Genomic DNA, 26,149 nt, shown 5'->3' on the forward strand with positions numbered 1-26,149 from the left:
TCAGGACTACTAGATCTTAAAAACGTCTGTTTTTTCCTCCCCTCATCTTTTATGGCATTGTTGCAAAGTTTTATTTCTTTTAAATACAAATCTTTGCATCAACTGACCTTTGTGCCATCTACACAAGAGTTCTAGCCAGTATTATTTCCTATTAAAAATACCCCCCCCCAGTAGAACTACCATGCTTCGGTTTAAAAGGAGCTTACTGACAATTTGGATCCATTCAGAGCCACTCTGCCTGGAACCAAAGTGGGTTAACTTCCACAAAATATATGGATCTAATTTATGGTACACTAGGATAAATGCTCCGTTCTTAGAAATCCGTGAAACAGCCAAACATCTGCTGCAAACATGGCCGTGTCTAACTTACCAAACCATCTTAAAGACAGGAGGGGAGAAAAAAAAAAAGACAAACCAAAAATGCTGCGATTAAATACAATGATGCATGGATTTCTTTACTGTTAAAAAAAAGTGTACCGCAATGTATACAGCCATGTTGGTCACTCGTTTGCTCCAGATGGGTTCAATGAGAAGGGGGAGGGCCTTAGAGGATCGCTGATATACCAATGGACTCGTATACAGATTTACAGTTATGATGCATCTATCTTCACACTCAACAGATGGCAGGAAGAGAGTGACAGAGGGCAGCAAACGACAAACAGCATGGAAAAAATTCATTCATTCATTTGAACGTGAACACCCTCTGCTGTGGAGCCAATGCTGTTTACTCTCTTAAAAAACAAAACAAAAAAAGACAATTAACATGGAGGTGAGCCTAAATGTATGAATGCTTTAAGTGCAGAGCCAAATGTTCGACCAATAAAAGTCTATTGGGATCGAGTTGTACTGGTTTTCCTGGAGATGGGCGGCAGACGTGATTAACCGAACATGGGGCTAGTTATGACGGTGGAAATGGTGGGCGACTCGGAGTGGTTGGATTCGGCGCCCTCTCGATGGTGATGGCGATGCGTTATTGGCAGGGGGGCTTGGCCGCTTTAGTCGATGTACTGGGACAGCCAGCGGAAGCCCTCGCCGTAGCCCTGCCTCTTCAATACGCTGCACATGAACACCTCCAGCGGTCTTGTGTTCAGCTCCTTCAAGGGAATGTTTCCCTGAGGAGAAAAAAAAAAAAAAAAAAAGGGCATCATGATTTGCAATGAGCGATTTCACTTGTTTTATGTAAATTGTAGGAGACGATTAAAAACAGAAAGATTGTTTCGTCGACTCACTTTTCCTGTCGTCTGTCCGTACAACCCAAACATTTCCCTCAGCCTTTCCTCACTTATGGCTTCTTGCCGGTCGATTTTGTTGCCCAGGATTAGGATAGGCACGTTTCCGATGGTCTCGTCTGTCATTAACGCCTGGAAGAGTTGAACAGAAACTTTGTAGCTTTTGTTTGTGATCCCATGAGTCTTGGTTAAATTGTTGTCACTAACTTTTTACTTAAGAATGAGGCTGGTGTGGCGGTGTTTTGGAAAAAACTATTCCTGAAAAATTGTGGTTTGCAGTAGGGGGGCTGATATAAGCAGCACAGATAATTATTTAAAAGTCACTCACGTCAAGTTCTGTTTTTGATTCCGGCAGTCTCTGATAGTCTGCACAATCCACAAGGAAGACGATACCATTAATGGCAGGGAGGTAGTTTTTCCACACTCTGCGAGCTGCAAACACCAACAAAAGCAATGTTTTACGTTCTGACTAGTTAAGGTATCTCAGAAAACCGATGTTATGTCCTTTATAAAAACACACCTTGTGCGTGTCCTCCGAGGTCAAAGGTGGTGAAAGTCATGCCAGCGATGGTCAGCTCTTCTGACGCTGTAGAAAATAATTCAAAGAAGAAGAATGAGTGAAATACATTCACAACAACCCTGAATTTGTCAGCACAAATCATTTTTCCTGTGTGAACATGCATGCGTGACAGCAAAGCAGCAACTCACTTGGGTGTAAAGTTGGCACATGCTGGCCCAATCTGTCATCTTTGAGCATGTGCAGTAGCGTCGTTTTGCCGGCATTGTCCAAGCCAAGAAATACTAACTTGCCGGACTTCTTGTACAGTCCTAAAGTAAGAACCAGAAGCATTTCAGAAACATGACTTATACAAGTATTTAAAGAGATCCTACAACAACTGTGCTTACATCTGGAACTTGTTGTTTTAGCCTCTGTATTATTTTTATTATAGAATATAATAATGTTGGGGCTCACAATGGTCCAGGAGCCCTGATAAAAGGCCAAATACAACCCCATAATTAAACTATACAATGAAAAGACTGATTTACCCCACCTACTCAGCCAGGACACAAATATTCAATTACCTGCGTGCTGATTGGCTGATTTACCCTAATGGCTCTACAGGTGCGTTATAACTGTCGAAACTTTTTCAATTTATAAGAACTTCCCAGCTTGTGCGTGTCTCCACTTGACAAGGCAGGCCAAACTGTTGGTTTTCCGGGCCCTTTCCAGAAACTCTGGAAGCAACTGATCAGTGGTAGGTACTCGGAATGGCCCGATGGAGTTGCTGAGGGGAACTTTTGGCTAACCCATGTTGATTGTAACACAATAGGAAATGACATCAGCAGACATCGACCAAAACATCCGGCGGTTGCTTATGAAGCAGAATGAAAGCAAAAGAAAATAGCACTGACCACACTGCCTTGAAATTGTCATTACTAAGCTCCCAACACTGGAAAATGTGGTGAAATTCTCCCACAACAACGTAATTCGTGGGATTTTGTTGTCTCGGAGCATCGTAAAAAAAAACTGAGCTCCTTCTGGTCATTGAATGCCACATTTTACATCACACAGCTGCTCTCGTTCTCTAAATAGATTAAATTATGATATTACTTCGACAGAATAAAACTTTTAATGTTATGAATGTTACTGTAGACGCTTTTTGGCACTGATCAGTGACATCAATCCCTGCTGAAGCAGTCGTGATATGCTAGCGTCTGTGCAAAGTTCTGAAAGAGCTGAACTTGCATGGCGACAACAGTCGAGAGGACCGGGCCATCATATCTCCTGGTCAATTTCCCCCTGCCAGAAATTACCCTTAAGATCTGACAATAGAAACATGCCTTATGATGTTGCCTGAAGCTAGAAACTATTCAGCTGTTTAGAGTATCCATAATACTCAATGGGCAAGCTATGAATCTTTCTGGCATTCATTCAAAATCTGGATGCTCCGGGTACATCCTGGAATGTTACATATGTGTTCCAATATTCTTCCTTATTGTTTCCCTCTAATTTAAAAATGACAATAGCAGTAGCTTGGGCTAGCGTTATTCTGTGGTTAGCGTTACCGCAACCAAGCTTTATATATTTGCGGATGTTTAAGTGGTTTGGGACATGCTAATTTAGGGTGTGTGTTCATGCCCAAGATGTGTTTTACCAGCTTTCCCAGAATTAACCAGTCTTCCGTGGCCATTACAAAATTATTCATTTTTATAGGAAAGCAGGTCAGAAATGGCTGAGACGTTTTGGTATTGTACATTAGACAAGCCAAGCTGCCTAAACTCAAAACTTATGTGGTTTTAAATTCTACAACCCTTTTAACAGGTTTCTGTAAGAAAATATAGCAATAATACACAACTTGTTTATTTCGAGGGGGGTGTTTTTACAGCTGTCGCAACCTTATACACACCAGCAACTGTTTTTAGTGTTTATCTTCTTTGCTGCAAACCCAGTCAAAGTGATGCATAATCTGGTATTTTCCTTGCATCCATTGCGTAAAGTATGAAAAAAAGTGTGATTTTACTAAAAAAAAAAAAGCAGTCTCAATAAAATTATTTATATTAATTCACAATTTCAACTTTGACATCTTTTGCAAAAAAATAAATAAAAATCCCTGAAAGTGTTACATGAAGGATCACAAAGATCAGTTATCTTGTTAAATGAGCAGAAATTTCAGAGCATCATTTGGTGATCAAGCTGATGAGATTTGCCATTTCATACATTTAAGATATGAATCCTGTTCCAACTCTTGTCCTTCCAGCTTTTACATAAAATTGGGATTTAATGGATGTTTCTCTCAAATATGCACATTGATTGCTTAAACACAAAACAAAGGAAAACAAACTACGGCCACTCCTTGTTCAACTGTCTTGATTAGGCCTGTGTTTAACGGTCTGAGTCAGCAGAGTGATATCCAGAGGATTTGTAAAAATTTTAACTGAGTCAGCTCTACTGATCATCATCATTACTCATAGCAGCCCGATGCAACCTGCCAAACTGGGATAACAGGAACGGTGACATGGAGCTCCAACACAGATACTAGAGCAGAACACTCTGGGGAGAGGAACTACTGACACATTTTACAGCTTTCAAATCAGTCCTTTGCACTTAAATGTTTCTTTGTATTCACTACTCACAAACGCTGAGTCATTTTAAACTAATTTAAGTCACGTGTGGAGTAAATACCTTAGAATCATTCCAATATCATACCTGAGATAAATGACTAGGTATAAAGCTCCATACAAAACTTAAAAAATAAAACAAAACAGTGATAAGATTCATAAAAATATCACTGAAACATAATGTGCTTCACATCAAAATAATGTTATTTTTTCAAAAAGTGTTGATTTAATGTTTTATGGCAATCCAGTGTGGTGGAGAATCAGTACTCACCTAAAAACTGTAATACGCTATTGAAACCGCTATAAATCCAATCAAATAGGAATGACATATCCGGGCCTGTGGAATTCTGAAAAACAAAAACAAGGAAAAAATAAGACAGAGTGAAAACATTTATGCTAATTGGCTTTGACCTATTAGTTTTCATGTGCATAAATATTAATTTACTTTCCAACCTTCCCTTACCCCACCCTCTAACCTCCTTTTAGCGGTAAGAATTAAGCTTAGAATAGTGCAACAAATGCGCGAAACACTCGACATCAACTGAAGTTGGACATTTTAACAACTCAGCTAGATGACTGCTCTCAAAATACTTCAGTATTTTCATCTTTAATCACAGTAACTTCATCATGTGATGACACTCATCTTAACCTATCTGAAAGATACTAACTGGTGATAAGAATGAGTAGTTTCTACAGCCAAGGAATGGCTTTTTGTAATGGTAGAAGTGGTCAGAAAACAGAAATGAAGTTTTAGAATTCTGATTACATATCGTCTGTCACAAACCCTTAGAAATACAGAAAAACTTAACCATATCTAGTTTTTAGCTGATTTGTTGTGAATTTTGTGCGTTTTGCAATGGTTAAACATGATATAATACTCTTAATAGGACCAATAAAACAAAACCCTTTTCTAAGTAAAGTAAGGAGAAACTTTTGACCCATTAAAACAAACTACGTTTCCAGTTTCACCTTCTTTTTTACCTTTTATTCACGGTAACGAAGAGCTAAATAGACCTCTAGCCCTTCTTGCGTAACATGCAAACAACTTCTGGGCTAAAGTATAAGGTAGACAAAGGTCAAGATCAGGCAAATACTAAAAATGCATTTCAGCCACACGTCGGCTGGTCTCAAGTGGCGTGATGCACCGGTTAGAGTGAAACAAAAACACAGGTTATGGGAAAAAGGAATATTGCACACCCAGAATATACAGAAAACAGCATTTAGAGGTCTATGTTGCATAATTGAGAGTTTTATTTTGAATAACAATTGATGTTTTGATTTCTTATATCTTGAGTTTGGTCAAATCAAAAATATCTTAATAGTCTTACTGTTTCTTATGTGCTTTAATGGTTTAGAAAAAGTAAGTCCTGGTTTAAAAAATTTTAAAAAACCTACAGCATGACAGCTTAACTCTAGTTACTTTATTTTAATAAAGCTATGGTGTAAATGTGAATCCAGGATCCTGCAAATAAACTAGATAATATTTGATTAGTGTATCCAGTAATTACCACCCCTGTCATCCAATGAAAACTATCTTTAAGACAAGTCTTACAAGAATGATTGGTCCTGTGTAGGCTGCAATGACTGAGTAAAACCAAATAAGTATGGTTGAAGATTCTAATTGTTTCATTTGAATTATTCAACTAGTCAAAAGTACATTTCGTGATCCATCCAGCAATTGTAAATTAATTATCTTTTTCGGTTTAGTTAAAAGCATTTCCCAAACATTTAGTTAATATGTTTACACTGCTAAAAATGTCGTGTTTTATCGATGCTGTCTTGCTCAACTAGATACAGAAAAAATATAATAAAACACGAAAATTTGTGGGCAATGTCATCATTGCAATCTAAAAGTTCCCGGAGTAACTAACAGGCCTAACGGCACACTTGGACGTCTTTTTTTCCCTGACAGCTTCCCTAATTAGTGAGTAGTAGCAGGATCGAGTCACATTTTGGATGACATTCCGTACAACTGGGTAATATGACAGCATGAGAACATGTACGACATGTGAATACAGGGTAAAAGTCTACAATGTTGGATTACAAAACTGATGAGAAACAGCTTTTATTTATTGTATTAGACCGGCTAACAGACAAGCTAGCAGGAAACTAACCAGCTACGTGTCATATCCCGTAGGCGACGTCTCATCGCTCCTTACTAGCCTCGTTAGCTAATTAGCTAGAAAAATAGTTCGTCTATTTACGAGTCACCACAATCCATGCTAGTAGGAGTGTTTCCCGTCAAACTTTAAACAAGAATGTTACAGTACAAATAACAAAAATTCAAGACTAGTTTAAATCCATTTGACGGAAGTCGAAATGAAGCATCTTGGCCAACTTGCTGCTAGCAATGCCAATGTAGCATTATTAGCAGCCGGGGTAGCGAGCTGAAAAGCCGAACGTACTCCTCTTTTTGATCGTTGCTGAAAAAACGTATCCAAATATCCTACCTGTTGTTTAGATGTAGAGTGATCTGCCGAATTCGTTCGTTCCAACAGTCATATAAATTAAATCTCTGTCAAAAAAAGGAGAGCGGCAGCAAGATGCCAGGTCTTCCTCAGCCCTTTCGTGTTTTGTTAGTGAGCCACGACACTGCAATGGCTGTCCAAGAGCTTGCCTAAACTCTGCCCAACCGCTTCCGGTCTATGTTCCACACTCAGCGTTCCGGCAGAAAACTCGATCCTTTGAATGTTCCTACAGTCTAAAAGCGAATAATTTGTTTTTACTAGTCTAACTCTACCCTACTTATGTGACATATTCAAGCATAAGCAAAACCAAAAGTAACAGAAACAAGAGAAAAGTAAAACAACTTAACACCTTTCTTCCCTGTTTTGAAATATCTATCATCACGTAAAAAGGTTTACCCATAGTATAAGAAGCACATGAATATCTATCTACAAGTAAATACGTACACTAAACACACTTACTCATCAAAGCTCATGGTGACCAATTTTCTACTAGACTGCCACACAAGCTTATCTAAATCAATTTGAGAAATTTCCTGGACAAGAAAAGAAAACTTTTTTTTATTCTGTTGTTGGATGTCTTGAAGTGTCTCAATGTATGATCGATACAGTCATGTAGACCAAGATCAGGCTAATTATCTTTGTTTCTTTTAGGCAGTGCTCTTTGATAAAGTTAATGATATTATGATCATAGAGGGCAACTGGTAAAACACGAAGTTTGCAAAAAAAATTTGATACCTTCAGAATCATTCTAACATGAAATTGATCTAAATAAAGCTATGCATAATACAAAAAATGTTTTGTCATGTCAATATGTGTTGTTTGGGACTGCTAGGACTGTAATTAAGCTTAAGCTATCAAAATCAAATGGAGGATATGGAATTTGTATTCATGCATACAGATTCTATATCCTCAATTTTTTGCCCAATTGATTAATGCTCACTGCTCTAAATGTGCACACTACTCAATTTAGAGAATAGTTGTCAAGATGCAAAATCCCATTGAGTGTCTTGAGAAGATCAAGGAAAGGAGTGAGATTTAATTACAACAAGCATTGTTGCAGTATTCAACAATACCATTATAATTAGGTGTTTTTCTCATATTGTACTTGCCTTAATCCAAACCTTACAGGTAAATTGGCAAAGATGTCGTGGAAGGAGAAAATTGATCACATTTTGAAATTGCCCAAGCTAATGTACAACCCTGAATCCCAATCAAAATGTGTGGAGGGAAATAAAGATTAGAAAGCCATCATCTAAACAGCTCATCTGTAAAAACCTAAGAGGCTGTCTGTTTAAAATGTTAAATTAGTGCAAATATAACTATTTCTCGCAAAAAATCTTTAATTGTTATTTGTTTGTGGCATTTATAAAAAATGTATATGATCATCATTTTACCTAATTTACAAAGTCTTACTGTCATTTTTAAACTTGCCTTTTGTTTGTCGTCCATATATTACACATCAAGTTATCTATATATTTTTATTTTTGTATTGTGTAACTCAACCAAACTCCTAATAACAAAAGAAAAATATTTCACGAGTGTATTTATTGCATGTTCAAGCCTTAAAATACTCTCGCGTGCCTAAATGTGAGTTGTTATATGGGCAAGCATTACCAAAAGACGTTATTAAACCAGGATTGTGTTTAGGATAGAGTTTTGCTTACAAAATGTGTATTGTGTAAAAATAATGTTACCATCCTCTTGTTTCTGGTAGACAAAAAACTCTGTGCACCGGAGGAAATGCCACGTGTAAGCACTGCGCATGCCTGAGACATTTTTACGTTGATCCTGCTGGGTGATTCCAACTTCCGGTGAAAGGGGAGAAGTATCTTACACGATTTACTCTGACCAGGCCCGTCGTTACCAGCCCGATGGTAGTTGAGCGGGTTCTTTGGTAATAACCATGGCTCTGTGATAGCGAACAAACCACCTTAAGAAGAACATTTTTAAAACCATAGGGTATTTTACTTTAGGTGCTGTTTTGATTCATCGTCAGAGCTTAAGGTTAGCACTCCGCGACGACTAGCTAGGAAGCTAGCTATAGACGAACCTCTAATTTAGATTCTGGTGTCTGTTTCAAGATGTCAACAGCGGGGTTTAACTCTCAGAATGGAACTGGGACAGGACAGACGTACGCGAACGGTGAGTAACTTTTAAATATAATTTTAAAAATTGATTTTCTCATGTTGAGGTCGTGGTAGCGTTTGCGTTTGTGGCTACCATTTAGCTGGCTCGCTTGGTAACGTTACAACGCAAAGTAGCAAAGTAAACGGGTTAATTGTCACGTATGACAACGCCAGGATGACAATGACTGATATTGACCCGTGTTGCCAGAATGACCAGAATAGTCGCCATCGTATGGTGTTTGTTAACCTACGAAGCTAATCGTAGCTAGCTGTGGCTAGTTTTGATTTTGTCGAGGTGGCAAATCTTAAACTGAACTGAACGTTTCGCTGGTCTAATGACCTGTTTGAGGCATGTGATCTTTTAGACGTTTCCCAGGGCATATAGCACATTTATTGTTATATTTTTCCGAAGTTCTGAGATTATCCCCCCCCCCCCCCCAAGCGTCTCGTTGAGCCTGAATTTACAGTCTTTAACTTGTCCCTTATTTATGAGTCTCCTGTGAGTTTTTGCTGTTTGACTTTTAGCACACAGTGAGTGTGTTTGCGTTTGTAATGCAATAAGGAATTTTCATCTAGCTCTTAAGCTTTTTATTTTGTCCGCTCTACGGTTTGCTGTACATGTGGCAAATTGGGAATGATCCAGATGAGTTAAAATCAGTGTTTTATTTACCCTAAAAGGGCTCAAGGATTTCAGTTGGAGATCATTCACATGAGATCGTTCACATGTTCTACTGTGTTCCAATGGTTACCTACTAGGGGGGGAAGCAATCTACCCATGGTGAATAACAGCTGACATTTTTTAACCTTTTAGATCAATTATGTGAAATACCTTTGTTGTAATGAGCAACTTAATGCATTAGTGGTTTATAACAACTTAGTCTCTAAAGACCTGCAAATGTATGCATCATTTTGCCCCTTTTAAACATGTTTCCTTAAATAAAGCAGCTTTTTGCCAAATCTGAGAATTGCTCTTTGAGCTTAGATCAAGGTTAAACCTTTTGTAATGGTCATTCTCACCACACAAACAAATATGGTAAATCAGATTTTATATCAAAATATTATGCAGTTGTCAAATGTAGTTTTACCCACCAAATGTCTGAGTCAACTAGATTAACTCTTGTGTAATTTGCACAATGAGCTCACAGTAATAAATCAGCTGTAAAAATGATCAACAAGGAAAACGATAAAACCTGCTAAATACAAAAATGCTGTTGACTCGGGGGTATCTTCTCATAATTGGCTGCTTTTCTTAAATGCACATTCCATGTCAATAATAGTCAATAGTCTTTCCATTCTTCCTAATTCTAAGATTAATTAGAAGAATTTTATCAAAAGGAGGTCATTTGGAAATGGTTGCACGACTCCAACATGATCCCATAATGGCCTGGAGGGGATATTAAAGGCAACCGGTATCACTTCTTAGCAAACTTTTTCTTAAACCTTTAAATGAAATAGTCACACACTCAAGTATTTAAATGTAATTTGTGTCTGCAGCTGTTTTGAGCTAACGAGCCCTCTAAAATCTGTTTCTATTTATGTTTTTCCCCCCGTTAAACAGTAAAAGTTATTTTGCATTTTAACGTCCAGTAGTAGGTGATTTCCCCTCAGACCACATCCGTGACCAGATGCTTAAGGTGTTTAGATTGCTTTTTCTGATTTTGCAGGTTAACTGAAACCTTTTTCAAATTCCTTTCCACTGATTTCTTTCTGCCGCTGTTTGCAGTGTGACTGTGAAGGACCAAATAACTGATTGCAGCTTGTTACATAAAGCAAAAAAGGTCATTCAAACAGCTCCACACTGAGTTTCAGATTTACTGTTTTGTAGGTAACCTTTATTCATTTCAGAGTCAATTCTGTCTGCAACATCATCTTCTCAGCTTTTTAAGTATTGGCCATTAATGAGATTATGCAGCATCAAGGTGTTTGACCATTTGTACTCTAAAATGAAGTAGCATGTTGTTCTGTTGCATAAATAATAATAATAATAATGCATTAAACTTATATAGCGCTTTTCAAGACCTCCAAAGACGCTTTCTCACACTCTCACATTCACACACTGCTAGTGATGGTAAGCTACTTGTAGGCACAGCCGCCCTGGGGCGGTCCGACAGAGGCGAGGCTGCCATTTGGCGCCGTCGGCCCCTCTGACACCACTAATGGGCCATTCCCATCTGTACCGGGTCGGCCCGGGCCGGGTAGCGTAGGTTGTTTACATATCTGGGTGGCCTGGTAGTTTTCCGGGCCAACCAAGGCTCATTCTCAGCCCTCTTCTCGAGGGGGTCTGCTTCAGGCCGACCAGGGCCAACACACCCACTGCTGACAGCAAATTCACACCTTCCATTAGAGCAAGCCTCTGATTGGTGGATAGAATCAGCCCACATGGGCTTAAGACAAGGATGTGTGGAATCAACCGGGCCAGGCTGGGGCCGACTGGGGCTACCCGGCCCGGGCCGACCCGGTACAGATGGGAATGGCCCATAACACAGGCAAGTTGGGTGAAGTGTCTTGCCCAAGGACACAACAGCAGGATACGCCTGGCGGGAGCTGGAATAGAACCCATGACCCTCCGATCATGAGGCAACCCGCTCTACCACCTGAGCTACTGCTGCCACAAATACATAATCAGAAGCATTTCCTATTGTTTGTGCTCCAGCTGAGTTCAGTAAAATGGGGTTAGACTTGGCTCAGAGCTTCTGCACACACACTGCCACTGTGAAGGCAGATCATGTTCAGCTAAAAGCAAGTATAGAGATTAGACTCTTGGCTGTCAGTTCTTTGGGGCACTTGCTAGATTTGAGTGCTTTACTCTTGTTTGTGTCACTACTAACTTGGCCTTTATTATAACTCGCTTCTGCACTCCTGGAACATTTCAGTGTGCTCTAAATAAATACATCTGAATCCCAAACATCTTTAGGTAGATTTAATGAAATATCCTAAGATGGATTTGTAGTTGTAACTCATCTATCTTTTTTCACTTTTCTTCAGGTCCAACACAGAATCCAGTTGCTCTGCAGCAGACTCCAGGGGTCGGCTACAGCATGAATCACCAACAAGCCTACAATCCAATGCAGGCCAAAGCTCCTGCACCTCCTGGCCCTGGTCTCTACCCTTCTGGGCCATATCAGCCCATTCCCCCTATCAGTTCTTACCTGCTAGGCCCACAGGTAACTTCATACCCCTCCTCTCCAGGTCACCCACTGTTGACCAGGCCTCCAATGGGAGCTACTCCCTCCCATACCCCACCTCTGTCTGCCAGCCCCATCCCTGGTCCTCGGATGCCCCCTGCACAGGCCACACCGCCGCCTCCTGCTGTGTCTTCTAGTAGCTACTATCAAAACCCTCAACAGCCAATGGCCCCGGTGTGGCAGTACAACGCAGCTACCCCACCAATGGGACCAGCCCCATCCATGAACACACCCCCCAGAGGTCCTGTGACAAATCACGTGAATCAAGCTGCAGGCTTAGCTGGGCCACTTCCACAGTCTGCAGCTGTTTACAGCTCTGCACCCCCACCCCACATGTCCAGTAGGCCTGCCCAGTTCTCAGGGCCTGGATTGCCCCCCACTTCTATGCATGGATACACTCAACCAGGTAGGAACACAAAGGCTGCACTGAGTCAAACTTGTCATCTCTGTTCTGTCCAAATACACGACAACAATGTTTCACTTTGAACTGAAGGAAGACATTTTCTCAGAAGTGAGGCGACTATTATCAGTTCTTACAGACCAGGCTGCGATAATACAGACAGTTCCTGGGTCATACCAATAAAAAGAATAATTGTTCAATTGGGTTTTTAAAGAAAATCAAATGTGTTAATTTTAGATTTATTGGTTCATTATTATGTAAAAACTACAGGAATTTCAAAATAGACACCACATAAAAAAATAATAAACACCTGATTGTTCCCAGTTCTTTGGTAACATAAACTCCGTGACTTTAGTCCTGTAATTACCTTCATTCCCCGACCTGCTGTAGATATGCATATCTAGAGTTGTGATATGTTGGAGCTGGACGTTGCCCTCTGCTCCTATGCTGAACATGTTGGCTGCCATAGACGCTTCTGGCTCGCCCCACAGCCACGGAAACTAGTTTACTCCCAACTTTGTACAAAGTTCAGATTAGCTCTTTAAATTTCCAGTCTGATCAATAAACATGACATAACTTTAAATAACAGTTTCTGTGTTTAGGTTGATGTTAATGCAGGAAACAAAAAAACACAAATGGATATTTTGCGTCACTTTTGTGTTCCAGCAGGAAGTGGTTTTATTATCTGATGTCTTGGTGTTTCATTTGGTTGCTTTATTTCTGGCCACAATGTGACAGAGTTGACAATTTTGTGATTTCACCTCTTAGTTGCAAAAGGTCACATGATCAAAGTTTATAACTCTTTCTGAGCTTAATAATTTTTCACATTAGGGTTTGTTTTCTCTGACATGAGTGAGAGCTGACGTCAAACAGAAAACATGATGAATGTTGTAACACATCCTTAGCCGTTGTCTTGCACTCTTTGTATTTTACTTTTTCTTTTTGAAACTTTTTTTGATCTTCATGTTTCCATAGCAACAACAAGCTTAGCAAAAATGCATGGAATTGTAAATGGAAATAAATATACCCGTTGCCCCCTTCGATCCGGGTTAATCAGGTTTCTCTGTACAGAGAGGAGGATGGTGTTTGACTGTAGCGCTTTGACATTAGCTCACTGTGGCTTTGTGGTGCCACCAGATGCCGTCACCTCTACTCACGCTTTATAGTTGGGGCATTTTAAAATAAAATAAAACACAATCCATAAATTATAGCAAGAAAAGCAATAATTGACTATTACTATTATTTCCTCCCACCAGGCACCGCACCTCCACCGATGGCTCCCCAAGCATACCAGCCTGTTAGACCTGCTTATGGGCCTCCACCCACAGGACCACCGTCATCCATGAAACCCACGCTGCCTCCCACTGGAACCTCAGTGGCCAGTGCAACACCTCCACCACCCAATGTGGATGGTAAGTTTTAGTTTTTTGGTTTGTTTCAATCCTACTGGTGACACTAATGGTCCGTTTCTTATGTTTGGATGAACATGCATTTATTTACTTTCCTGTTTATAAAGTGTCAAGTCCTTCTGTGCTGATCAGAATCAAATCACTTTGGTTTAAATCTGATCCATAAGTTTTCTGACCTCACTGTGTTGTTTCCACCCTCCTCCTGTCCTTCCTCTACATGCCAGCTCAGTGTGGGGGGGTGGTCCCCAATGTCCTTCCTCCCACTGAGCCCGACTTCCAGGAAGGAGACATTGAATGTCCAGGTGTGACCCAATCGTTAGCTGTGTGGTGACAGTGACTGTTAGATGTTGTGTCAGTGCTGTGGTCGTCTCTGTGCTGTTTCTCATTGTCTTTAAGGTTGAACACACTATAGTTTTTCTTTTCTTACATCACTTTTGTTACTTCAACAAAGTTCGTGAAACCCTGTTCAGATTATTATTTATTTTTTGGTCCATCTGTCATTTACCTGCACCCCCATGTGATTTTTCAAAACGTTTCCATCATTAACATTGTTGCTGTATTTATCCCTCGTGTGTTCTTCTGTAACTTTCACCATCCTGTCACAGATTTGGCAGACTGTCACAAGTAGTTTGTCTCAGTAAATCACTTGTATTGTGTTTGTGTTTGTGTTCATGCAGGAACTGTGGCTGGCAATGGCCCACAAGCAGCAAACAGCTATAATCATGTTGACAACAGAATGGGTAAGGCCTTTTTCTGCCATGTGTAGTTTTGTATTTAGAAAGCTTGCTGCTGGCAAAACTGTTCTGTTTTTCACAAGTTTATAGCAACAACTTGTAAAATTTAAATGTGTGGGACACTGAAAAAACATTATTTAAATGATCATTTTTGAATATAATCAGTCACTCTGAGTTTTTCATTCAGGCTGAACATGAAAATAGTCTCCTACACCTATCTCTTGCATTAGCTTCTGATAGATGTTGAATCTCTGATTTGAAAAGCCTGACTGCTCTACTTCAAGAGGTTGCTTGGACTCGCTCATCTTGGCTCGCAGCAGGGAAGGATGTTGTTGTTTTAGCCTCCAGGAAACGGCATTGAACGACTCGGCTAGCAGACGCTAACCATTAGCATTAGCAACTCAACCACAAGGCAGAAGCTCCTCCAGGCTTGTTATTTATGGAGATAAAGCCTTCATGTTGCAGAGTAAGCTGAGTCGGTGGTAGAGTTGAGGTGCTGTTATCCAACCTGAGGCTAGCTGTCCAAATATCAGGAAATAAGATTCCAGATTATGTTGTGATCCGCCACTCTGCTGCTGCAGCAGAATTATCTGTGCTGGTGGTGCTTCTCGGCTTTTTTTTCCCTCGACTGCACTTGCAAGACATTCATTCCTACCAGAGACCACTGCAAATGCATCGATTAAATGAGTGTTCAACTCCTTTAATTTCTGTGTTTAGACTTTAATTCTGCTGTAATAAATATTTAATTCCTTTAATTTTGTTTTGCCTTTTGTGTTTAGATGCATTTTTATTTTAAAAGATGAGCTTCTTATTCTTTTAAAAATCAATTGTGTTTCAACCATTAACAGTTGCAGTTCATGCTAAAACTCAAGCACATTTAATTGCCTCTGTGAATGAAACGTGCTTTATAAATAAAGCTGCCTTGTCTTAATAATTTAACGTTGCCCAACAATCCGTCCCCACTCCCTGATGGAGTTGGTGCCACTTTTGCATTTAAATAAATCAGCCTCTTGCCTTTCAGAGGCAGGTGATGATGTATGATGTTTGGGACGAAGCTGTCCACTGGGTAGAGCTTGCACTGCCACAACAGTAAAACAATGCAGTTGATTTATCTGCACTTATTTAAATATAAGGCTCAATTATCCTGCATTCTAAAGTTGTCTTAACCAAACATGTTTTTAAAACCCCTTTAATTAGACAAATACAGTGATGTACCTCTGGGAGGAGAGGCTTCTGATTGTTATGAAGCTTGCCTTTAAAGATGGCTCCATATTTTCCTCTTTGCTACTGGGACTGTTGGATTTATTCTAAGTCACTAACCATTTTTTTTGTTGATCCCCAGCTGGCCCGACACAGCCTGCTCCACCTGGTCGACACTTGGGTCACTACCCCTCCCTCCCCCCTGGATACCAGAACACCTCAGCCCCCCCTGTGAACCCCCCCATGCACCCAGCAATGCAAGCTGCTACGCAGCCCTACACTCAAGCACCTCAGCCGTTCCAGCAGGTGAAAGAAAACCTGATTCAGTTTGTGTGCTTTGACTAAGTCAGTTCCGTCAGTCATCATCCAGACCTGAAGTTATAACAGGTTGTGAGTTTTTAGTTCGTCTGCAGCTATTTGAGAGTTTTATAGAAATTCTGCCTCTTGGATGACAGAACATGATCTACACCAACTTATTGACTACGTTTACATGCAGCCAATATCCGGGTTATGATCGGGTTAAGGTCGTTATTCGGGTTTCTGAGTTGATCAGAATAACCCGTTTACAAGCATAAATAGAGTTACCCCTAACTTGCATAACCCCATTTAAATGCGGACGTTGGGGTAGCGTCGAGACGTATGGACTACGTCCAGACGCAATATGCCTCATTTCCGGTTCTTCTGCTATCAGTGAAAACAACATGTTTCCCAGTTCGGAGGAGATAGCGACCGCGTTTGTTTGCGCTTTAGTTTCTTCGTCACTACAAAAGTGTGGTGCTGTGCCGCGACTCGCCATGTTGCTCCCAACTTGTTGTTTACTTCCGGTGTTCTGGCGCATACAAGACGTCTCGCTACTCAAAAGACCAAGATTCCTTGCGAACAGAGCATGCGCAGAACACACGCTTTGATGGGGATATCCCGGTATGCGTTTACACGACCAAACATTCGGGTTAGAAAAGGGTTACCCCAGGTGTAGTAGTAGTAGTAGTTTTGAAAAACCCGGTTATGAGCATATCCGGGTTTTTGGCGGTGTTTACATGGACCTGCGGAACCGGGTTATTGTGAATATTCGGATTTTAAAAGGGTTACTGGCTGCATGTAAACGCACTGATTGTTTTACCTTGCCTCAGCCCCCTGGCGGCCCTGGGCCAGCCCAGCTGAGTCCATCGATGGCCGCCATGAGCCTCCAATCCAACACCCCGGAGGCTCTGAGGGTGGTCAACCTCCTGCAAGAGAGAAATCTGCTGCCACCAAGCCCAGTTTCTGCCCCAACACCCTGCCTTCCCCAGGACCTGCAGAAGCTGAACTGCAGCCCAGAGTAAGTCTTGATGAATGTATACAGCATGTGTTAATCGCATTAAACTGTATACAACATGTGTTAATCACATTAAACTTCATAATAAATGCAAGCATGTGTTTTTGCTCCTCCAGAGTTTTTCGTTCCACACTGACCAGCATCCCTCAGACCCAAGCTCTGCTCAACAAAGCTAAGATGCCTCTGGGCCTGCTGCTTCACCCGTTCAAAGACCTCTCGGTAACTGCTTTGACCTTCATCTGTTTACATGTTATTGTCAGCAGTTTGTTATACTTCATTTCTGTGGAAACAAATTGTATTAAATCAAAAGAAATTCTAAAAATAAAGCTGACTTTGATCAGTGTAAAGATGTGAAACTGAAGGAATAACAGAAAACAAGCTTTTCTTCCTTGTATTCGTTTTAGTTCCAGCAGCAGGTTTTACTGCAATCTGAAAACAAACATGCTTTGGATTCCTAAAGAAGCGATTGTCCTGAGATTACACACTTCTCACTAAAATACAGCAAAACCTATCAATAATGAAATATCCAAACAAGCTTCAAAATGGGGGATTTGTGGTTTTTATGTCAGATACTTCTCATATTTCAGGTGGTGCTGATGTAACCTTGCTTTTACCGTTAAATCGTATAACTGTGTTAATGTGACCATGATCACAACACAGCTGAAATAACCAAAACCTTCGCTGAAAGTCTTTTTCCTCATCACACATTTAGCAGAAGTGTTGTCACTCTTCAACCATCTTGTTTCTGCCAGATTACAACAGCAGCAGCCTGAAAAGAAATAAAAACGCGTAATTTAGATTGCTGAGACTGGCTCATTAGTTGTACGGGCTACATCACATTTGGATTGATTATTCTGTGCCCTCCCACCTTTTTTTCATTCATTTCTTTAGTAAACATTGACTATATAACACCCCCCCACCCTCAGGAAACTTCTGTCACAACGAGTGACTTCATCAATTAAAAACAAGTTTGAACAGTTCTGCGCTACTTGGACAGCAAAAATAAAGTCTCTATTGAAAACGCTGTTCGTATAAAGAAAACGAGTTTGCTTCTCTCAAAAGGGTTGTTTTGTTCTTTGGTTTCATCAATGCAGCAACTTCCTGTGGTGACATCTAGCACCATTGTCAGGTGTCGGTCCTGCAGAACCTACATCAACCCCTTTGTCTCTTTCCTGGACCAGAGAAGGTGGAAGTGCAACCTGTGTTATCGAGTCAACGATGGTAAGAAAACGGACGACTGGAGGCCTTTTAAAGCCATACTTTGCAACATTTTCATATTTTTTTAATCATTTTCTTGAGCCAGTATGTGCTAAAATGACCCTTTACAAGGTTAATGAAATGTCACTCAGACCCCCACTGCCCTCTGTGGCCAGAGTACCACATTTGCAACTTCAGAGTGGCAGGCTGCTCTATTGGAGCTGATACCTGGCTCTGGAGTCTGGTTCCAGCATGTTTCTTAAAGCTGCAATGGCAAATCTACAAAACAAGCTAGATAAAAAAAAAAAAAAACTAAAACTTGATCACAGAAGTCTCACCCCTCCCATCTGCTATCATCCCTAGACAATGTCTGCCTGATAGATGAACCCGCATTGCCAGAGTAAACCAGAGAGCGCTAAAAAGTAGTCGCCGTTTTCTACATCTAAATGTCTTCTGTTATCCGTGACTTCAAATGGTGTTTTTCTTTTTGGGACTCTGGTAGTTTGTCCTAAAGTTTAAGTAGTGATGCACCGATATGAAAGTTTTGGGCCGATATCCGATATTGATATTACTGTTATGGCCAATAACCGATATTTGCCGATACCGATATACTGAAAGGAGTGCTTCTAAAATCAGCAGATTTTCTATAGAATGAATATTATTAAAGCTGAATTTACATTATTATGCACACGCCCCATACACATTTATGCTTCTGAGATGATGACTAAACAAATGAACATCACCACCCGCGTCACCCTCTGAAACAGATAAACAAATGAAAACAAGATGGGAAATATATTGTTTTTTTAATATCGGCCCAGTTTTATTTATTGGACCGATATGTTAAATGACTAATATCGGTCGATACAGATATTGATGCAGATATATCGTGCATCCCTAAGTTTAAAGGGACTGTAAGGAAGTTTAAAGTTTTTATGCTCGCGATCGCCACTCAGGCCTAACGTGTAAATGCAGCTTCAAAAGTAAGCTCGTGTACGAGGTGTGCATGCTGTACGTGCACACTCCTTAACAAAAATAACAGCCGAGACAGTCCCGTGTGTGTGTGTGTGTGTGTGTGTGTGTGTGTGTGTGTGTGTGTGTGTGTGTGTGTGTGTGTTTCTTATAAGAAAAATATAATTCAAATGAAACTTTACCTGAATGTTTTTGTGTGCAGTTCCAGAGGAGTTTATGTATAACCCAGTCAGCAGATCATACGGAGAACCACACAAAAGACCCGAAGTCCAGAATGCCACTATTGAGTTTATTGCTCCTTCAGAATACATGGTACGGGTTATCAGCGCAGGCGTTTTTGTGAAACTGTCATATTTTCTATATTTAAAAAAAACTTGTTTTTGGTTTTCTAACACCCCTCCCCCTCCCTCCCCCAGTTGAGGCCGCCACAGCCTGCTGTTTATCTCTTTGTTCTGGACGTGTCTCATAACGCCGTGGAGACAGGCTTCCTGAGCGTGTTCTGTCAGTCAGTGTTGGACAACATCGATGCGTATGTAGAACATAAAGTCTTAGGTCATCCCAGTCTGGTTGCATTTCTAACACTGAATCTGTCAGTAAAGTTTAGATGATCATAATTGTGTCAATAAGTGATTATTTTAGGTATTATTTACACAAATGAAACCTGATAACTTTTATTTAACCCCTGAGATTATGTGACGTGTCCCTCAGGCTCCCTGGGGACTCGCGGACAAAAGTCGGCTTCATCACCTTTGACAGCACCATCCACTTCTATAACCTCCAGGAGGGACTCTCTCAGCCACAGATGCTCATCGTGTCTGACATTGAAGGTGAGCTGCAGCTGCCGGCGAAAGCCACACATTCATTAGCATGGCAGCTTGACATCCACTGTTTGCACGCTTCATTTGTAAATTTGTTAATGTGTGAGAATCGTTGTTTGTGTGCTCCTCAGATATCTTTTTACCAACACCAGACAGCCTTCTAGTAAACCTCAATGAATGCAAGGAGGTATGAAATGTGCCTTGGTTAATAATAAAAAATATGAACTTGTCATTTTAAATGTTTTCTTTTGTGACTGAGAAGGAAGCAAAGTCCTTTTATGGTGGATGTTTGTGTTTCAGCTTGTCCAGGACCTGCTGAAGAGCCTGCCAAGTTTATTCGAGAAGACGATGGAGACCCAGTCGGCTCTGGGTTCAGCTCTGCAAGCAGCCTTTAAGTTATTGTCTCCCACCGGGGGGCGGATGTCTGTCTTTCAAACTCAGCTGCCTAACCTGGGTGTAGGGGCGCTCCAGTCCAGAGAGGACCCCAACCAGCGAGCATCCTCCAAGGTAGGACAGGTTATGCTTAAGAACAAATGCACTGAAGTCTTTAGGCTTTACTCAAATTGAGTCATTTGCCATCTTAAATATGAGATTATTATGATTTTGACGTCAGTAAAGCTGTGTTATATTGAGCATTTGCACTCATTGTTTGTGTGTTTTCTGTTCAGGACATCCAGCACCTCTCCCCAGCTACAGATTTCTACAAGAAGCTGGCCTTGGACTGCTCGGGCCAGCAGGTGGCTGTTGACCTGTTCTTGCTCAGTGCTCAGTACTGTGACATGGCGTCACTTGGTGAGGAATTAACTATTTCTTAGAACAAATGGTTCATTCGATTAGGGAATAATGAAACTAGTTTTCGTTTCTTCCAGGCTGCATATCCAGATACTCTGCAGGAAGCGTTTATTACTACCCCTCCTACCATCATCGTCATAATCCAGCTCAGGTGGAGCGCTTCCAGAAGGATCTGAAAAGATATTTAACAAGAAAAATTGGCTTTGAGGCCGTCATGAGGATACGCTGCACCAAAGGTCGGTCCACACCAATTAGAGAAGTTTTCTGTCACGTTTAGTTGTGAGTTTCTGTGTTCTCATGTTTTTTTTTAATTGAAATACTTTATTTGTAACTAACAAGTTTACTCTTACACGAATGTAATGACTAGTTTGAGAAGGTTTATGTTGCAATTTTCTTCTCCTTCTGCAGGTTTGTCCATCCACACGTTCCACGGGAACTTCTTTGTGCGCTCCACAGACCTGTTGTCCCTTCCCAACGTCAACCCGGACGCCGGTTTTGCCGTTCAGATGTCCATCGAGGAAAATCTGGACGACATGCAGGTTGTTTCCTTCCAGGCTGCGCTGCTTTACACCTCCAGCAAAGGTACGTCCACACACACACACACACACACACAGATGGAGGGTGTGTGTTTTATCTTAGGAAATCTGTAACGTATGGTTTTTCACAGGTGAAAGGAGGATCCGTGTGCACACTTTGTGCCTTCCTGTTGCTAATTCTGTGTCAGACATCTTTGCTGGAGCCGATGTTCAAGCCATCACCGGGTTGTTGGCCTGTATGGGTACGTTCTACACAATAACACGTTACAATGAAACATGTGCAGCAAAGAGCTGAGAACTTTTGTCTTCCTGTATCCAGCTGTGGACCGCTCAGTGACGGCTTCTCTGAGCGACGCTAGAGACGCTATGATCAACGCCTCTATCGACTCGTTGTCTTCATACCGGCAGTTTGCGTTGACCATCCAGCAGCCTGGCTTGTTGGCTCCTACCTGCCTCAGACTCTTCCCTCTTTACATCCTCGCTCTGCTCAAACAGGTTTTCTATTCCTAAACGTCCATTTAATCAGTTACTCAGACATGAAGCAACAGCTTTTATTTTTTAGGATTCATCATTTGATTACTGACGGTGTTTCGTGTGTTTTGTGCGTGAACTCTGCAGAAAGCCTTCAGGACTGGCACCAGCACCAGGCTGGATGAGCGAATGTTTGCCATGTACCAGCTAAAGTACCAGCCGCTGGCCTTCGCCATGCTGATGATCCATCCCGCTCTGTATCGTGTTGATGATCTGACTGATGAGGTGAGGATCTTTAGTTTCATTCAGTGGGACTGCTTTAATAGAAATGATTTGATCAGAGTGTAAAAAAGTGTAAATAGTAATTCTGTTTATCTAATTTTCACCTGTTTTTGAGTGTCTCTACATTCCTTTCTTGTGTGTGACAATTTAACTTCTCACCCTCAGGGAGCTCTGAACATCAACGAGCGGACCATCCCCCAGCCCGCAATTCTGCAGCTGTCTGTGGAGAAGCTTAGCAGGGAGGGAGCTTTCCTCATGGATGCTGGAACTGTACGTTTAAAAGATTCACTCCTGTAATAAGCTAATGGTTATTAACATTATGTCTTTTATCTGGATGAATCTGTGGTAAAAACACGTTTACGTGCTCGAGTCAAAGTTTCAAATGATTTCCTTTTAACAGGTGATGTACCTTTGGATTGGACGTAACTGCCACCCCAACTTCCTCACACAAGTCCTGGGAGTCCCAAACTACGCTGCCCTGCCCGATAACCTGGTAGGAAACTCATGTTCAGACCTTTAACGTAACGTAAAACTTGATCTCACGATTAGTTTTTAACTAAACTGAACAGATCAAACAGCAGAAAAGTACAACTGTTACAAGGAGTACTTTATTTTCAAAAAAGCAGAAGCTCCTCTTTGTCTCTCACTGGTTGTTGCTGCTGCAGGGAGAGTGTGCTCGCTGCAGAACTACAAAGGTGGAGCTGCACCAGAGTCAGCCCCGCCCATTCACGCAAACTCAGCCTGGCCCACTGACGGTTTCTGTTTTTGTTTTTTAACTTTATCGCAAACCGACCTGGCCCACATGAATTACGGCTGTTACTAGTTTACAATCGCTATGTTCTATGCTCCAATTAAACAAGATAAATACTACTTGCTACATGATAAAGCCTGAATATATCCCGAAATGAAAAGGTTTCTTTTAGCAAATATCTGCCCACAGCCGCTCCAACAAATGTGGCCTACAGCGGCTCTAGTCCAGTGGCAAGATTGTCCGACTTAAGTTTTGCTTTCCCCTCAGCTGATGCTGGTTTGACTCTCGGTGGGGTCGGCAGCAATCTATTTAGCCAGCCAGCTGAAACATTTAATTTGTTTATATTTTAGTTGTAATGTTTATTTTCTGCAAAATATTTATGTCTCTAAAAGTTCTTTGAATTTGGTCGTTCCTAAACAGCATTTTAGTTGAAACTCTGCTCACAAGTGGACTCACACTGGCTAAATAAACAAATAAAAAAATAACACATTAGTCATTATATTTTAAACGGTATACCAATAAATGGTTATAAACATAGTACTGGCAAGTGTAGCTAGAAAAAATAAAAAAGTTAACGCCGCTACCGGGAGGCGAACCTGCACAAAACTGCGTGTTAATCTGACTGCATAACCACTTCACCACTACATCTGGTAACAGTCAAGCGGCGTCACATGTAATTGTGCCATCCAGCATGTCTTTGTATGGTTTTTCCGGCGGTGTCTCAGTAGAAGTCATTTCAGAAATAATTTGTCAGAAAATTCACAGAATATCCAGATTTGGGAACCAAGACCAGACTCGCTTCAGGGGAGGAGACCAAATTGAAGCTGAGATGGGAGGAAAATGCGTGAATGAGGCCAAAAATGGCTTTGGGGTATTTCTTATGAGGAAATGACAATAATATAACATGATAAAAAGTTCCAAAATTTAGATTTTTTATTATATGGAACCTTTACCAAAACTGTTCAATTAACCTCTCAACTCCATCCTCAATCTTGCATTTTAGATGATATTAGCTATAACAGGATGCAGTCAAGTCTGACAACTGGAAGGAATTGGACTGACGCAGATTGAATGGGCGGGGCTGACTCTGGTGCAGCTCCGCCTTTGTGGTTCTGCAGCGAGCACTACTTGGCTGCAGGACCATCATGTAACTACAGCGATTTAAGTTGGAGGAGCCAAACTCTGATCCCAGAGCCATTTAACTCACGGCACAGCTAGGGTTTCACTCATCGCATCTTCTTTCTCAAAAATATTCACAGTTGCTCTTCTGTTGCAGTATCTTCTCCCAGAACTGGACACAGCAGAATCTCAGAGAACCAGAGCTTTTATTGGCTGGCTCAGGGATCAGAGGCCATTCTTCCCCTCCCTGCACATCATCAGGTCAGTCGAGCACAAGAAAAGCTGTCTAATATTTGAAAATAGCTTTCAAAGTTTGATAACGTGTTCAACAGGACTGCCAGTGATGTCAAATTATTTTGCAAGGTTTATGGAGGGTATTAGTTACTGGAGCATCAGATTTCTCTAGCGCTGAGGCTCGGGGTCAAAGTTTGATTCCGAGTAAAGAGGAAACACTAAAATATTGAAGGCTCTGTATTTTTTTTTTTTTGAAAGAATACGAATCACCTGCTGCCTTTCATGTCAGAGTTTTACTCTAAGACTCTTATTTTGAAGAAAGGGGGATTAATAGCCATGAAAATCTAAAGTGATGTTGTAAAAGAACAAAACATGTTTCCCCACACTATATTTTATTTTCAGGGATGAGAGCCAGCTGAAACCCGTCTTTATGCAGAGCATGATCGAGGACCGAACTGAGTCAGCCCTGTCCTACTACGAGTTCCTTCTCCACGTCCAGCAGCAAATCTCCAAATAATCTTCAGTGAGATTGTTGAGACGGGAAACCTCGGGGAAAGGACATGCATCGTGTGTGTGTGTGTGTTAGTGTGTGTGTGTGTTGAAGCTGTAAGAGGCCCCTCAGCAATGCCTCTTACTCCATCTCCAGCTGTTTTCCACCTTTATCTTAGAGAAGAACCCGAGTGGACCTGAGATATCAACCGAACATGACAAAGACTTTTCTACTCGGTTGAAGAAGCGTGTTGGAGGAAACAAACAGAACTTTTGCGATGAAGGTTGTTTTGTCTGTGATTGATTTGAATCAGTGTTTATTCTCATAGAACAATTCTGTCAGACTAGCTATTGTTCAGGTGAAAGAACAGGTAAAATGGATGTTTTTGTTCAAAAAACACGTCTAACCTAAACCAGGTCAAACTTCTGCATGTTTGCGAGTGCAAGACTTGGTTTATGAGGACAGTTGGCGCTCAAAGACTTCTTTTTTGAGTGGGCTGTCACCTGGAGATATTTTTTGTACACACCTGGGCTCCAATGCTGATAAAATCCCAGAAGTATGTTTTTTTTTCTTTTTAGTTATAAAGTCGTTATAATGTTTGTTGAGCAAATGCGTAGACTCCTGATGTGGAAAGCAGATGGACCTTGCCGTCTTTGCTGCCTGGAATGTGTAGACTTGGCAGTGAAAGGTTGTCTCATTGGTCTGTCCTCCCGTTGGTCTGTCATCTTTTCTCTCTCTCTCTCTGATGACATCACTTTTCTGTGTTTTTTTCCTCTTGTTTAATTTATGAGACTCCCAAACTGATTAAATGCTATAATTGCCTTCTATGGGAACTCACTTTTTATTAATAATCCTCTGTTTAAATACTGAAATATTTTAATATAATAGGATATGGGAAATTCTTTAACACAGTCATAACAAAGCCATTTTGATCTTGTATCCATGCTTATTGATATTTGTATATTGAAAGACACTGCATTATATAAAGGAGAAGAAATGCTAATTTTAGTGTAAACAGATTGAAATTATGCTAAGAAAATAAACTGTTTGGGACTTTTTAAATGTAGTTTGTGTTTTGGTTGGTGAACCATGTTTATTCTGTGAAGATGGATTCATTTTGGACCAATTAATCAATGTTCATAAGAGTTTGAATTAAGGTTTTCAGTTTGGGCTGATTTCATTCAGTTTGTAATCTATGTATCATAGAAGAAGAATGTATTTAGAAACGGAATTGTTTTGGTCTTTATGCACAAAGTTGTTTTTCATAAAAATGAAAATAAAGCTAGCTTTGTTTTTTTTTT

At 40.8% G+C, this 26,149-nt stretch overlaps 2 protein-coding genes across 4 annotated transcripts; one reads left to right on the forward strand and one right to left on the reverse strand.

Moving 5' to 3' along the window:
- Positions 1-434: 434 nt before the first annotated feature.
- Positions 435-6,993, reverse strand: sar1b (secretion associated, Ras related GTPase 1B). Its single transcript, XM_015961493.3, has 7 exons — positions 6,800-6,993; positions 4,621-4,696; positions 1,938-2,057; positions 1,750-1,815; positions 1,558-1,661; positions 1,230-1,361; positions 435-1,112 (listed from the first exon to the last, which is right to left on the reverse strand). The coding sequence occupies exons 2-7, from the start codon at positions 4,676-4,678 to the stop codon at positions 996-998; spliced, it is 597 nt and encodes a 198-aa protein (XP_015816979.1). The 5' UTR covers positions 4,679-4,696; positions 6,800-6,993; the 3' UTR covers positions 435-995.
- A 1,616-nt stretch (positions 6,994-8,609) lies between these two features.
- Positions 8,610-25,675, forward strand: sec24a (SEC24 homolog A, COPII coat complex component). 3 transcript variants are annotated; one of them, XM_015961495.3, is made up of 25 exons: positions 8,610-8,821; positions 8,899-8,959; positions 11,929-12,534; positions 13,785-13,940; positions 14,162-14,239; positions 14,615-14,677; positions 16,014-16,177; positions 17,002-17,189; positions 17,303-17,405; positions 18,281-18,407; positions 19,558-19,667; positions 19,772-19,884; positions 20,064-20,182; positions 20,305-20,360; positions 20,474-20,680; positions 20,842-20,965; positions 21,043-21,201; positions 21,374-21,547; positions 21,633-21,743; positions 21,821-21,996; positions 22,120-22,257; positions 22,420-22,524; positions 22,655-22,747; positions 24,282-24,385; positions 24,761-25,675. In XM_015961495.3, the coding sequence occupies exons 2-25, from the start codon at positions 8,899-8,901 to the stop codon at positions 24,873-24,875; spliced, it is 3,450 nt and encodes a 1,149-aa protein (XP_015816981.3). In that variant the 5' UTR covers positions 8,610-8,821; the 3' UTR covers positions 24,876-25,675. The 3 variants fall into 3 exon arrangements, with proteins under 3 accessions (XP_015816981.3, XP_015816980.3, XP_015816982.3); XM_015961494.3 differs by having other exon boundaries at positions 8,676-8,959; XM_015961496.3 differs by lacking the exon at positions 14,162-14,239 and having other exon boundaries at positions 8,676-8,959.
- Positions 25,676-26,149: the final 474 nt, after the last annotated feature.

The sequence above is a fragment of the Nothobranchius furzeri genome, chromosome 10 (genome assembly GCF_043380555.1).
Source record: "Nothobranchius furzeri strain GRZ-AD chromosome 10, NfurGRZ-RIMD1, whole genome shotgun sequence".
Taxonomy (NCBI): Eukaryota; Metazoa; Chordata; class Actinopteri; order Cyprinodontiformes; family Nothobranchiidae; genus Nothobranchius; species Nothobranchius furzeri.

Excerpts from the sequence above, each read along its gene's own strand:
- sar1b (XM_015961493.3), bottom strand. The coding sequence starts at position 4,678 with ATGTCATTCCTATTTGATTGGATTTATAGCGGTTTCAATAGCGTATTA. Across the intron at positions 2,058-4,620 it reads TAGCGTATTACAGTTTTTAG|GACTGTACAAGAAGTCCGGC; the intron begins GTGAGTACTGAT and ends TTCTTACTTTAG. Across the intron at positions 1,662-1,749 it reads CCTCGGAGGACACGCACAAG|CTCGCAGAGTGTGGAAAAAC; the intron begins GTGTGTTTTTAT and ends TGGTGTTTGCAG.
- sec24a (XM_015961495.3), top strand. The coding sequence starts at position 8,899 with ATGTCAACAGCGGGGTTTAACTCTCAGAATGGAACTGGGACAGGACAG. Across the intron at positions 20,966-21,042 it reads CTGTGACATGGCGTCACTTG|GCTGCATATCCAGATACTCT; the intron begins GTGAGGAATTAA and ends CGTTTCTTCCAG. Across the intron at positions 22,525-22,654 it reads TCCTCATGGATGCTGGAACT|GTGATGTACCTTTGGATTGG; the intron begins GTACGTTTAAAA and ends TCCTTTTAACAG.